Source organism: Engraulis encrasicolus, chromosome 23 (genome assembly GCF_034702125.1).
Source record: "Engraulis encrasicolus isolate BLACKSEA-1 chromosome 23, IST_EnEncr_1.0, whole genome shotgun sequence".
Lineage (NCBI taxonomy): Eukaryota > Metazoa > Chordata > Actinopteri > Clupeiformes > Engraulidae > Engraulis > Engraulis encrasicolus.
In genome coordinates this window covers 49,918,381-49,932,053 of record NC_085879.1, presented here as the reverse complement: position 1 = coordinate 49,932,053, position 13,673 = coordinate 49,918,381, and the positions used below count along the sequence as shown (strand labels likewise).

At 43.9% G+C, this 13,673-nt stretch overlaps 1 protein-coding gene across 1 annotated transcript in view; it reads right to left on the bottom strand.

Moving 5' to 3' along the window:
* Positions 1–5,048: 5,048 nt before the first annotated feature.
* The window catches only part of si:ch211-122f10.4 (cathepsin A-like), a 12,071-nt gene continuing 3,446 nt past the window's right edge, over positions 5,049–13,673 (bottom strand). The window contains exons 4-11 of the mRNA XM_063189330.1: positions 12,138–12,296; positions 11,676–11,767; positions 9,782–9,866; positions 8,615–8,767; positions 8,163–8,299; positions 7,251–7,413; positions 6,044–6,133; positions 5,049–5,356 (exon numbers count right to left, since the gene is read on the bottom strand). Coding sequence (XP_063045400.1) covers positions 5,273–5,356; positions 6,044–6,133; positions 7,251–7,413; positions 8,163–8,299; positions 8,615–8,767; positions 9,782–9,866; positions 11,676–11,767; positions 12,138–12,296 — 963 coding nt within the window. The 3' untranslated portion in view covers positions 5,049–5,272. The remainder of the gene's footprint in view (positions 5,357–6,043; positions 6,134–7,250; positions 7,414–8,162; positions 8,300–8,614; positions 8,768–9,781; positions 9,867–11,675; positions 11,768–12,137; positions 12,297–13,673) is intronic.

Sequence of the window (13,673 nt, the reverse complement as noted above, 5' to 3'; positions counted from 1 at the left end):
TGTAAGATATTGAAATATAATGCTGTTGTCAGTGATGTCATCATGACGAGAAGCAAGTGGAGGAGGCAAGTGGAGGAGGCAAGTGGAGGAGGCAAGGTCACATATTAAGATGCACCCGTTGTGTTTCCTGTCGTAGGATGCATTTCCTATTTCCTGTCGTAGGATGCATTTCCTATTTCCTGTTTCCTGTGGATGCATTTCCTGTGTGTCGCGTTCCCCAGAGGACTGTGGGGTGTATGCGATAAGCCATAGATATACAACATTAGATGATTCTCGTTTGGCCTGTTGGCATGGCCATCCTTGGGCGCCGCCATCTTGGTTTTCACACTAACACGTCTCTACTTTATCAATCATCTGTTATACTCTAGGAACCGTCTCTACTTTATCGACCGTTACCACTGAGCTAAGATGGCGGTGGTCAGTGGGGGCCATTTGTTCTCGTAACAGGAGAGGAGTAGTCAACAGGAGTGCATCTTAATATGTGACCTTGCCTCCTCCACTTGCCTCCTCCACTCGCCCCTCGTCATGATGACATCACTGACAACAGCATTATATTTCAATATCTTGCAAAAGCTCAATTGTAGAGTCTTTTTCTCATTTGCAATTGTTATGGTGAATGAAAAACAGTCCCTCAAAAGTTGTTGTGGCTAGGCTGACAGCTGGGAAACTTAATCGTTTTCTCCACGGAGGAGGGGCCAGGAGGCGGGACGAGGAGACAAGCACAAGTGGAGGAGGCAAGGTCGCATATTAAGATGCACTCCAGGACATTGAGGGTGCTTTCCAATATCCTGACTCCCATCCTCCCCTGCCTGCCTGTGGCCTCGCCATCTAGTGTCCTCTATCTATGGCCATACACAAGGCCTGGGGTGCATTTCTGGAGAGCGTAGTTGCTAACTATGTTAGCTACTTTGTTGGTTGCAATGCAATTTCCCATTGGCAACTACCGAAGTTGCTAACTGCTAACAACTACGCATTCCAGAAATGCACCCCAGAGTCGTATAAAGTAGAAGTACTCTTACAGGTGTAATTACAACACTAGTAGAAGTACTCTTACAGGTGTAATTACAACACTAGTAGAAGTACTCTTACAGGTGTAATTACAACACTAGTAGTATGATATTACAAAGTTGAAACCATGTAATATCATACCACTTAGTGTTGTAATTACATCTGTAAGAGTACTACTATTTCTACTTTATACAACTCTGTTCAAGTGTTTTTGTACTTGAGTTTTAATCATGTGGTTCTGAGATTCAAATCAAGGTTTCAGTCACGAAAGCCAAGGGACCATTGTTGAGTTTGTCTTTGTGTTTGTTTGTTTTTTTGTTCGCTTTTGCATTTTATCAAAGGGATTCTGTTTTAGCATTTGGTTACTGTGGTAACTGATTATTCTATAATTAATGTATCTGGATTGTGATTGGTCAGTTCAGTGTTCCGGTGCTGGTGATTGGGGCAGAGTGGAGAGGTCTGTCCCTATTGGTCCTGCTCCTGATCAGAGAGCCACGTTAGTTTCCTCTTTTCAACCAGGGCCGAGCGAGCTTACTGACAGCATTCATGTTGTAGAGCAGGGGTGGCAAGCTCATTTCGGTTCAATTTGATTTCAAGTGGACCGAACCATCAATGTAATGCAAAGTTCTGCTTGGTATCGGAATAAATTTGTTTGTCAATAATTTTGAGGTGAATGACAGTGGGTATATCTGGAGCATTGGCTGTAAATGGCGAGCAAAAAAAAGGCGCATTTGTTCTCAAGTATTGAAAACCTGAAACCTCAAACACCTGCAGTAACTTTGTAATGTAGAGATTTTATGCCTTTTTTTGGGGGGGACATTTAGGTTTTTTTTTCTCTACGAGTCTGGGGCCGGATCCTGCACCTGGGCTTTATGCACGTTTTATAGTCTGTGGTCCACTGGTATGAGGTGTGATCTGATACCGGTCCCCTTAACGTCACGTTCGAGTACCCCACTAGTCTCTCTAGGATCTCCAAAGTCACCCAAAGGGAGTTTGATTGGCTAGCAGATTTCATATTTCATATTCACTATTCCAAAGAGGTGTCCAAGCAATACACACTATTCAGGTTTCAATGAAAACTGTCAACTTGTCATGCCACTGATGTCAGAGCCTTTCAGAATGTTTCCTGGTCAAATGGAATCTTCCGGTTGCCGTGATACAGCGGATATCCACCATGACGTCCATCTGTGTTTGGGCTGGAGACTGTTTAGGATGACGTGTTTACAACCAGAGATACTTTTTCATGACATTACATTTGGCAAACACTAATTTATCTAAAGCGACTTACGATTTAGGACATAATCATAGCACCCAACACTTGCAGATAGTGTTGCATGCCATGATTATGTCCTCAGTTGTGAGTCTGTAGATCGAATCACATCACTCACAGCCATGACCAAGACTGTTTATTTGGTGCTGCAATGTAAACAACTTTATAGTGTGGTGGCATTGAAACCCATGCAATGTAAACGCTAGTGGTGGCATTGAAACCCATGCAATGTAAACGCTACAGTGGTGGCATTGAAACCCATGCAATGTAAACGCTAGTGGTGGCATTGAAACCCATGCAATGTAAACGCTAGTGGTGGCATTGAAACCCATGCAATGTAAAGGCTACAGTGGTGGCATTGAAACCCATGCAATGTAAAGGCTACAGTGGTGGCATTGAAACCCATGCAATGTAAACACTACAGTGGTGGCATTGAAACCCATGCAGTGTAAACACTACAGTGGTGGCATTGAAACCCATGCAGTGTAAACGCTACAGTGGTGGCATTGAAACCCATGCAATGTAAACACTACAGTGGTGGCATTGAAACCCATGCAGTGTAAACGCTACAGTGGTGGCATTGAAACCCATGCAATGTAAACGCTAGTGGTGCTATTGAAACCCATGCATGTAAACACTAGGGCTGGGTAAAATAATCGAGTTAATCGATAATCGATCGAATCGAATCGAAATTCACATAATCGATTCACAGGGCACAAAATCGATTTTTTGGTTCTTTTTCTTTTTGTTATTTTTGTTTCATTTAGGTCCATGGAAAATACCCAGTAGGTATTAGTCAATTAGGCCTAGGCCTACTTATTACAAATTAGCAATCTGTTAACACTGTCAAGCCACAGCCCTTTGACATTTTTATATAAAAATAGGCAACAGCATCTATGGGGGAAATCCTGGCACTAAGAAAGGAGCGGATTGAATCAATTCGGAATGAATCGAATCGAATCGAATTGAATCGTGATTAATCGATTCAAAGCCCTAAGAATCGAAATCGAATCGATACAGGAACATGGCTGCGATACCCAGCCCTAGTAAACGCTACAGTGGTGGCATTGAAGCCCATGCTTGTTGTCCACTGCTGTAATCCTCCTACAAACACGCCCGTCCCAACATGGCTGATCTGACCAGCTTCTTCTACATGTGTGTTGACATAAATGTAATATAATGTTTATGTGCCCTTTGCATCATTGGACTTGAACCGGTTGTGATCCAACACCTAAAGCCTAGTCTTGACATAAGATGTAAGTTAATGTAATACGTTTGTGTGCATTTTGCATAAGATGGTTATGATCAAACACCTTCAGCAGGTGTTTTTTTTTTGTTTTGTTGATTTTAAAATGTGTTTTTAGGTCTTTTTTTTTTGCTATTATTTTTGAGAAGGCAGCGGATGAGGCAGGAATGAGTGGGGAGAAAGCGAGATGGGAAAGGATCGGCAAATGATCCGGGCCCCAATTGAACCCTTGTCGCTAGCGAAGCAACCCAGTGCCCTACCATTAGGAACTGTGTTTGGGGTTGACCTACATTACTGAACGTCTTGGTATTGAGCTCCTGCATTACTGAATGTGTTAAGTGATGTCCACATCTGTACTGAACAGGTGTTGGTATTGATGACCCCCTGGAACGGAATGGGAGTCAGTACTTTATCTTCATGAGAATGAGATTTTGTAAAATAATAAAAACCCTGATGCCAAATAATATCTGGAGTCACTGATCTTCTGTCTGGCTTAATGCCTAGTAAGGATGCACAATGCATTGGCCGATATTTAACATCAACACATCTGACATTGGTAACACTGGGCTGATAAAAACAGGGTTTTTTTTAATGTTACGATTCTTAAATCGTATTGGCTCTGATAACATTTTACTTTTTAAAGAGTGGACTTGACAGTGACTTTCATGGTCTATTTTTAACCACATGGAGTTAAAATGTTTTGGAAATATCGACCAAAAGTCTCAGTATCAGATATCGGCCAAAATTCACAGCAGTGCATCACTACAGCCAAGTGTCCACCTCAACAGGCCACTGGCTACACCAACGGTTCCCAAACTTTTTCCTCTGCGCACCCCCTTGTACATTTCAGTGTGGTTCGCGCACCCCCTAAGCGAATATTTTGATGTGCTGATGGCCACGCAAGTATGATTCACAGCGCATTCACAGCACATTATGCACAGTTGTTTTGGGGAAACCTCTTTTCCAATAAAAACTCACATATCCACCATTGCTCTATTTAGCTTGCGCACCCCCTTATGGCAGGCCGCGCACCCCCAGGGGTGCACGCACCACAGTTTGGGAAACCCTGGGCTACACCAATCTGCTGGGTGTCCAGGCAGACAACCTTACTGGACAGATAAAATAAAAACACATCCTAAGGGATCATATTATGAAGGATACCAAACCAACGTACCATGATTTCATTTTTATGACTTTTTGTTTTTTTTAGTAGTGCCCAAGAGCCAGAGACCCTGCATTGTAATATGTTACATTACAGCAGAGGTGCAAAGCTAAATGTTCAGTATAACACAAGCACATATTACATAGCCATAGTTACACCAGTTACACCATCGTACCTAATGAAGGAGACAGTGAAACACTAAAAACTCACAAGGACCGCAAACATGATCCAACATCACAGAACCAGCTGGTTGTAAAAGATGTAAAGAGGTCTACTGGTTACTCAGATAAGTCACCCGTAATTCTTACTTTTAACACCACTGCATTCAAGTCTGTAAAAGAAGGACTTCATGACAACCGACAGTCTTTTTTACACAGTTTATTTATCAAAATCTGCTCACATTTGATTGACATACTCACATTCCCTTTACAACACTAATCACACACACAGCCAAGCATCTTATTCACACACACGAATCATCCAATCATCTTATTCACAGTGTACCAAGCCCCTCCCCCAGAGGAGGAATCATGACCTGATTGGGAAGGGGGAGGGACTTGAACAGGAAGTGGTTGTTGGAGCGTGCTCAGTAAGGTGCATCCTTCAGGAAGCTCTTCAGCATGGAGAGGGCGGGGCTTGGAGCCCACTGGGGCACCATGTGACCAGCTCCCTGCCAATCACAAGACACAACAGTTAGAGCCAATCACAATGCATTAAAAACTAGGGCTGAGTAAAATAATCGATTATCGATCAATTTCATTTAAAATTCACAGGGCACAAAATCGATTTTTTTCTCTTGTTCTTTTTTTGTTTAATTTAGGTCTATGGAAAATACCCAGTGGGTATTAGTCAATTAGACCTACTTATTACAAATTAGCAACACTTAAACACTGTCAAGCCACAGCCCTTTGACATTTTTATAGAAAAATGTGCAACAGCATCTTTTGGGGGAAATCCTGGCACCAAGAAGGGAACGGATCGAACAGATTCGGAATGAATCGAAATTAACCGATTCAAAGCCCTAAGAATCGAAATCAAATCGATACAGGAACATGGCTGCGATACCCAGCCCTACTAAACAGTGCGAGTGTGTGTTGTATTGTACTCTAGTGGTGTGATGTTCATGTAGTGAGCTGCTCACCTTGACAGTGAGGAAGGTGATGTTTCCAAACAGGTAAACATTGAATCTAATGTAGATTATGTTATGCAGTGAGCTAGAGTAATGTTACCTATGCTCTAGTGATGTAGTGTAAATGTGATGTAGTGTGAATGTGCTGTAGTGATGTAGTGAGCAGCTCACCTTGACCGTGAACAGGTTAATATAATGTGCTGTAGTGATGTAGTGTGAGCAGCTCACCTTGACCGTGAGGAAGGTGATGTTTCCAAACTTCTGGTAGAATCCTGCGATCTGGTCATCACACAGCCAGCGCTGGTACGGAACCGTCGTCTAGGAAACCAGGAGAGAAGAAGGACCACATCACACAGGGCATTAGAACTCGCACACAGGAGCAGTAACTCCACACAGGGGGGCATTAGAACACACAGGAGCAGTAACTCCACACAGGGGGGCATTAGAACACACAGGAGCAGTAACTCCACACAGGGGGGCATTAGAACTCGCACACAGGAGCAGTAACTCCACACAGGGGCAGTAACTCCACACAGGAGCAGTAACTCCACACAGGGGGGCATTAGAACTCGCACACAGGAGCAGTAACTCCACACAGGAGGGCATTAGAACAGGAGCAGTAACTCCACACAGGGGGGCATTAGAACAGGAGCAGTAACTCCACACAGGGGGGCATTAGAACAGGAGCAGTAACTCCACACAGGAGGGCATTAGAACAGGAGCAGTAACTCCACACAGGGGGGCATTAGAACTCGCACACAGGAGCAGTAACTCCACACAGGAGGGCATTAGAACAGGAGCAGTAACTCCACACAGGGGCAGTAACTCCACCCAGGAGCATGAACTCCAAGACTAAAACTGACTAAGACTGTGTACAGTGGTCTCCAAACAATTAAGCTGCAACAGTCCACAGATTCAGACCATCACTGACATTCGAGAAAAAAGGAAGGGATCACACATGAACAGGAACTGTAAATTCCAAGACAAACACATAGACAGTGCCAGTGTTCTGTAAAATACTCCTACATGCCAGAAACGTCAACACCAGCTGATCCTAAGACTGTGCAATATTAGCGGAGAACAGATAAATACAGTACTTAAATTTACAATTTACACTACAATTGTGTGTTTATTATCGTTATTTGTGTATGTGTGTCTTAGAAATTGAAGTGTGTCCCTGGCAACTTAGCTAACTGACTCGTTATGCTAGCGGTTTTGCGAACGTTTAATAAAAATCCAGGTTTTTGGTAGAACTTGTATCCATGACCATGCGATTTTATTTTCCATATCCTTCATCTCGTAAATCTAACACCCCGTTTGTCATATTTTCCTGTGTAATATTGTTTACAGTAAAATACAAAACAGTAACACCAATGTAGGAAAACTTGTCAGAACACCGGTACAGTGGTACCACACGTGTACGTATGCGTCTCACCTTGAGTCCGAGCTGTTCTACAAACCACTGGTCTCCCAGGAAGTTGCAGGCCATGTCCGTGTCGCCGTTATACACCAGCGCCCTCAGGCCCAGGGACAGCAGCTTCTCATACACCGGCCTCACCGTCTGGTACAGGGTCACGTACTGCTCCCCCACCACGTCACTAGAGGACACACACACACACTAGACCTGAGTCCTCAGGCCCAACGAGAGTAGCTTCACATGTACTCCTTTAAAGTGATACGGTCCCATTTTTGGAAATACCTCAAGACTCCGAAGGTCTCCTAATCGAAGGTCTCCTAAAGGGGCGTTCACCCGACCTAAAGTGGATACCGGAAAAAAACCCACCAGCTTTATCTCACTCTGATATACGATTCTCTGGTTTTACGGTTCTCTTGTACTTTCAACTGTTCTCTGGGTATGGCAGTGAACATTTTACCGCCAAACTAGCCGTTAACATTGAGTCCTATGAGACCAGCTGGCGACTAACTGGTCTCATAGGACTCTATGTTAACTGCTAGCTTGGAGGTAAAATTTGCACTGCCATACCCAGAGAACGGTTGAAAGTGTAGGAGAACGGTACAACCCTATTAACTAACTCAAGGGGAGGTGTAAAATGAGCGCATTTCCAAAAAATGGGAAAGTATCACTTTAACAGTCTGGTACAGAGCAACACACTGCTCTCCAAGCACTAAACACACACTGACTGTTTACCAGTCCCTGGGTGGGTGTACCTGCATAAATCCCATGGTTGGTGTGTGTATCCAGGGTGTGTGCGCATGAGTGTCTGAAGAATCAGAGGTCCCAGGCTGAGAGTGTGTGTGTGTGTGTGTGTGTGTATGTATGCGTGTACACAGCATGGGGTGTGTGTGTTACCTGCAGGTGGTAGCAGTGTGTGTGTGCGCGCGTTACCTGCAGAGGTCCCAGGCTGGGAGTGTGTCTGGGATGTGAAGAGCCTTCCTGACGTCAGCTCTGTTCAGCCAGTTCTTCTGGGCAGTGCTGTTGATACAGGGAGGAATCTCACCCAGGGTAGGGGAGCTGGTCAAGACCTGGAACACACACACACACACACACACACACACACACACACACACACACACACACACGTTACTACAGGGAGGAATCTCACCCAGGGTAGGGGAGCTGGTCAAGACCTGGGGAGAAAAAAATAAAAATATTATGAAATAACCTTACTACACGGACCCCACCACACCATACACACCCCTGCAGGAAGCAGAACTTCACTATGCAAATACACACAGACATTACAATCAAATGTCTGTCAATAGGTCCTGATCTAACATGATTGGCTGTGGTTGCTTCCTGGTCTAACATGATTGGCTGTGGTTGCTTCCTGGTCTTACGTGATTGGCTGCCCACTGCTTCCTGTAGTTCTTGTAGAGGTGTGTCATGGTCCTCTGGTAGCGGCTCTGAGATCTGGCTCCGCCTGCACAGTCCAGGTAGAGCGCATACTCATTAAGGCCCGACGAGTACACGATGTTGAACGCCTGGCTGACCTGGAGAACACACACACACACACACACACACACACACACACACACACGTTAGAGCACACACACACACGTTAGAGCACACACACACACACACGTCAGTCCAGGTAGAGCGCGTACTCATTAAGGCCCGACGAGTACACAATGTTGAACGCCTGGCTGACCTGGAAACACACACACACACACGTTAGAGCACACACACACACACACACACACAGTCAGTCCAGATAGAGTGCGTACTTGTTAAGGTCAGACGAGTATACAATGTTGAACACCTGACTGACTGACAGTTTATTATGCACACAATACATGCACTATAATCCAGCCTTGCATGCATCAGGTGACCAGTCAGCTGATATGGAAAACTTGATTTACAGTAACTCCATGCAATATAATATATGTATACAGCACTGTTAGCACCACTATGCAATAGACAACACAGATCATGTGACCCAGCAATGACACAAATGGACATGCAACCTTTTCCACACTCTGAGTGCGTTTTAATATGAGACCTTGCCTCCTCCACTTGCCTCCTCCACTTGCTTCTCGTCATGATGACATCACTGACAACAGCATTATATTTCAATATCTTGCAAAAGCTCAATTGTTAAGTCTTTTTATCATTTGCAATTGGGATGGTGAATGAAAAACAGTCCCTCAAAAGTTGTTGTGACGAGGCTGACAGCTGGGAAACTTTATCGTTTTCCCCACAGAGGAGGGGCCAGGAGGCGGGACGAGGAGACAAGCACAAGTGGAGGAGGCAAGGCCGCATATTGGGATGCACCCACACACACACACTCCCCCCCACACAACAGACAGACACCCCCCCCCCCCCTTACCGAGATGGAGCAGACACCCCCTCCCCCCCTCCTTACCGAGATGGAGCAGACCCCCCCTCCCCCCCTCCTTACCGAGATGGAGCAGACCCCCCCCCTCCCCCTCCTCCTTACCGAGATGGAGCAGACCCCCCTCCCCCCCCCTCCTTACCGAGATGGAGCAGACCCCCCCTCTCCTTACCGAGATGGAGCAGGCTTCTTTGGAGTTGTTGTAGAAGTTACACACGCCGTCTTTACAGCAGTTATCATTCAGCTCACGCCAAAGACTGAAACACACACACACACACACACAGTAATGATTAGCAGAGCGAAAAACAACCACTGCACATAATCAGAGGCACACACACACTACTGATTAGACTTTTCTGTGTGTGTTCGGATCAGGTAGTCCTATGAGGGTGTTGCTTTGTTACTCAGTCCTCTCCAAATAACCTGTGGTAGTATAGCAATGTGTATAGTATACTCACTCCTCTCCGAAGAGGCCGTGGTAGTATAGCAGAATAGTACAGTACAATACAGTATAGTATGTGTGTGTTCACAAAGGGTAAAAAAGGGAAATTAAAAAAAAAAAAAAAAAATTATATATATATATTTTAGTACTTTCCATATTTAACATTTATAAATCCATAATGCATTTCTATTTTGTGTTCATCCATATGCACTCTGTTATTTTGAGTTTCTGTATGGTACCTTTATTTTGACGTCGTCCTGTCTTGCGTGTTGATATATGTCACTTCCTGTTTGTAAAGCTAGGGATTTTTCTAAATGGAAGCGGTAGCGGGTAAGCTTGCTGCTCCACGTTCAAGTTTGCTTGTGAAGTTAAGTGCAAGCATTTTAAGTCAAACCTTAAGAGAAGAAGAGTGACCCAAGTAACGAAATCCTTTCGTAGTCAACAAGCGGGAACAGTGGTATGTGTTCCTTGTCTTTTGTCAGTTTGATTTTGTTCATGTCTTATTGTTTTGGTGTTTGAGTGCATACGATTCAGCATTTGTTTTTGTTTTGTCTTGTCTTCTTTTAGTTCTACGGTGTTTCAACGTCTGCATGTGTATGAATGAGTTGTGCAAATAAACATCAGTAAACCGGGACCCTTGACTTTGCCTGTTGACTGGGGAAGGCATAGTATGTGTAGCACAGTAGTATGTACTCACTCCTCTCCGAATAGGCCGTTATATAGTATAGTATAGTACAGTATAGTAGTATGTAGTAAAGTAATATGTAGTATAGTATGTACTCACTCCTCTCCGAAGAGGCCGGGGTAGTATCCAAAGTAGATATAGAGTATAGTAATATAGTATAGTTATATAGTATGTAATACTACTATAGTATAGTAATATGTAGTATAGTAATATAGTATAGTAATATAGTATAGTTATACAGTATAGTTATATTGTATAGTTATATAGTGTATGTACTCACTCCTCTCCAAAGAGGCCGTGGTAGTATCCAAAGTAGTATAGAGTATAGCAATATACCAAAGAGTATAATATAGTATAGTAATATAGTATAGTGTACAGTATGTACTCACTCCTCTCCGAAGTAGGTGGTAGTGGTAGTATCCAAAGTAGATATAGAGTATAGTAGTATGTAATATAGTATATGTACTCACTCCTCTCCAAAGAGGCCGTGGTAGTATAGTATAGTACAGTAGTATACTCAGTAGTATAGTATAGTAGATGTAGAGTATAGTAATATAGTATAGTTATATAGTATGTACTCACTCCTCTCCGAAGAGGCCGTGGTAGTATCCAAAGTAGATATAGTAATATAGTATAGTTATATAGTATGTACTCACTCCTCTCCGAAGAGGCCGTGGTAGTATCCAAAGTAGATATAGAGTATAGTAGAGTATAGTAATATAGTATAGTTATATAGTATGTACTCACTCCTCTCCGAAGAGGCCGTGGTAGTATCAAAAGTAGACGTAGAGTATAGTAGTAGAGTATAGTAATATGTAATATGGTATATGTACTCACTCCTCTCCGAAGAGGCCGTGGTAGTATCAAAAGTAGACGTAGAGTATAGTAGTAGAGTATAGTAATATAGTATAGTTATATAGTTATATAGTATGTACTCACTCCTCTCCGAAGAGGCCGTGGTAGTATCCAAAGTAGACGAGCGACTGGTCATTCAGGTCGAAGCTGCTGAGGCCGTTACCCACCGCAAAGCCCTGCAGGACAGAAGACGCTTACACACACACACACTGAACTGGGCTTGTACACTGGGCACCGTGTGTGTGTTTGTGTGTGTGTGTGTGTGTGTGTGCTTTCCAAAAAAATTGGAATATCAATGAAGAGTTCACACAGTATCCACATTTTTTCTTTTTTTTAATTCCACCTTCATGGTTTCTTTGAACTGTGCGAGTGTGTGAGTGTGCATGTATGCGTGTGTAAGTGCGTGTGTAAGTGCGTGTGTAAGTGAGTGTGTAAGTGAGTGTGTAAGTGAGTGTGTAAGTGAGTGTGTAAGTGAGTGTGTAAGTGAGTGTGTAAGTGAGTGTGTAAGTGAGTGTGTAAGTGAGTGTGTAAGTGAGTGTATGTTACCTTGAAGTTGAGTTTGGCGTGTCCAGTAGCCACCCTGAGGGACAGTGTGGGGGCGTAGATGCCTCCATAGCTCTCCCCGAAGATGAAGAGCTCGTTCTGGGTGAAGTTGGGGAACTTGGAGAAGAAGCTCTGCAGCGCCAGGTAGTTGTTATCCGCCACCTGCACACACACACACACACACACACACACACACACACACAGATTACATCAGCCATCAGGGGGTATAATATAATATAATATAAGCTCTGCAGCGCCAGGTAGTTGTTATCCGCCACCTGAACACACACACAGATTACACCAGCCACCAGGGGGTATAATATAAGCTCTGCAGCGCCAAATAGTTGTTATCCGCCACCTGAACACATAGAGACCAGAGACAGTTTAGGTAGGAGGAGACAGGACAGTTGCCGCCATCTTGTTGACGCCTTCGGGGTGCCATTTCGCGATTAGTGAGAGTCAATGGGAAAAATGAATGGGGAAACTGAGTATAGGACGGGAGGGAACCCAGCGGTAGTGAAAACTATATGGTTGAAACCACCGTGAAAAACTGATCAATCTAGACTAGACTTGGTTGTGTCATACGAGTCAAAATAAAGCTTTTTTTTTGACCGAGCGCAGGCGCAGTAGTTTCATAACGGCACTAGAGCAACGGCTTTTCACAACTGCGCATGCGCAACATTTCGTGTGTGAAGGCCCCTGCACAATACGGTAATACGAATCCGGTTTGACCGTTAACCATTCATTGTCTATGGAGAACCGCATTCCGTATGCGGTTGGGGTCCGGACAGTCCGGTGCGGAAGAAAGTCCGCATCTGAGAACCTCCGCATACGTTCACATATTACAACTCGTCCGGAAAATACCCTGCCGGAAAGAAAGCTGTTGCTATGGTGATGATAAAAACTTAAGGATTTCCCGCAGATCTTCTAAAAAAAATCAATAGATAAATATAAAAATTACGCCGTTTTAAGCTGTTAAAAACGGCGATAATGTTCCAACTTTATCATCATATAGTCCACATTAGATAGGTGGACAAGAAAACAAGCAATTACGATTTGATCCGAAATTACGAAAACCAAATTCATCACCAAACACAGCAATACTTTTCACACATGATCTTTATCAGTAACACTAGAAAAAAGTTAAAACGAAGCGTTTTTAGTGTTCAAATTAAGAAGTTAGATGGCATTTTATGCTCCGTCCGCCATGTTTCAAACCAGCCACTACTAGACCTTGCTTGTGGGAGTTTTTCTGAGGTAATACGGTGTCCACTAGGTGGCGACCACTCCGGTGATGCGGTGGCCGTATTGCCCAGTGTGCAGCAGGCTTGACGATGCAGCCAAATGATTGGATCACTGGCAACGCAGCTCAGCAGGCACATTGGCTCTTGTTACCAGAAAGGCGGGAAGACGCCATATTTGCGTTACGAATCTTCACTGTTAATTTCTATGGACACTTACACCAGCTGTCACGTCTCCTCCTACCTAAACCGTCTCTGTAGATACATATCAGTAATGACATTACATACACACATAGGT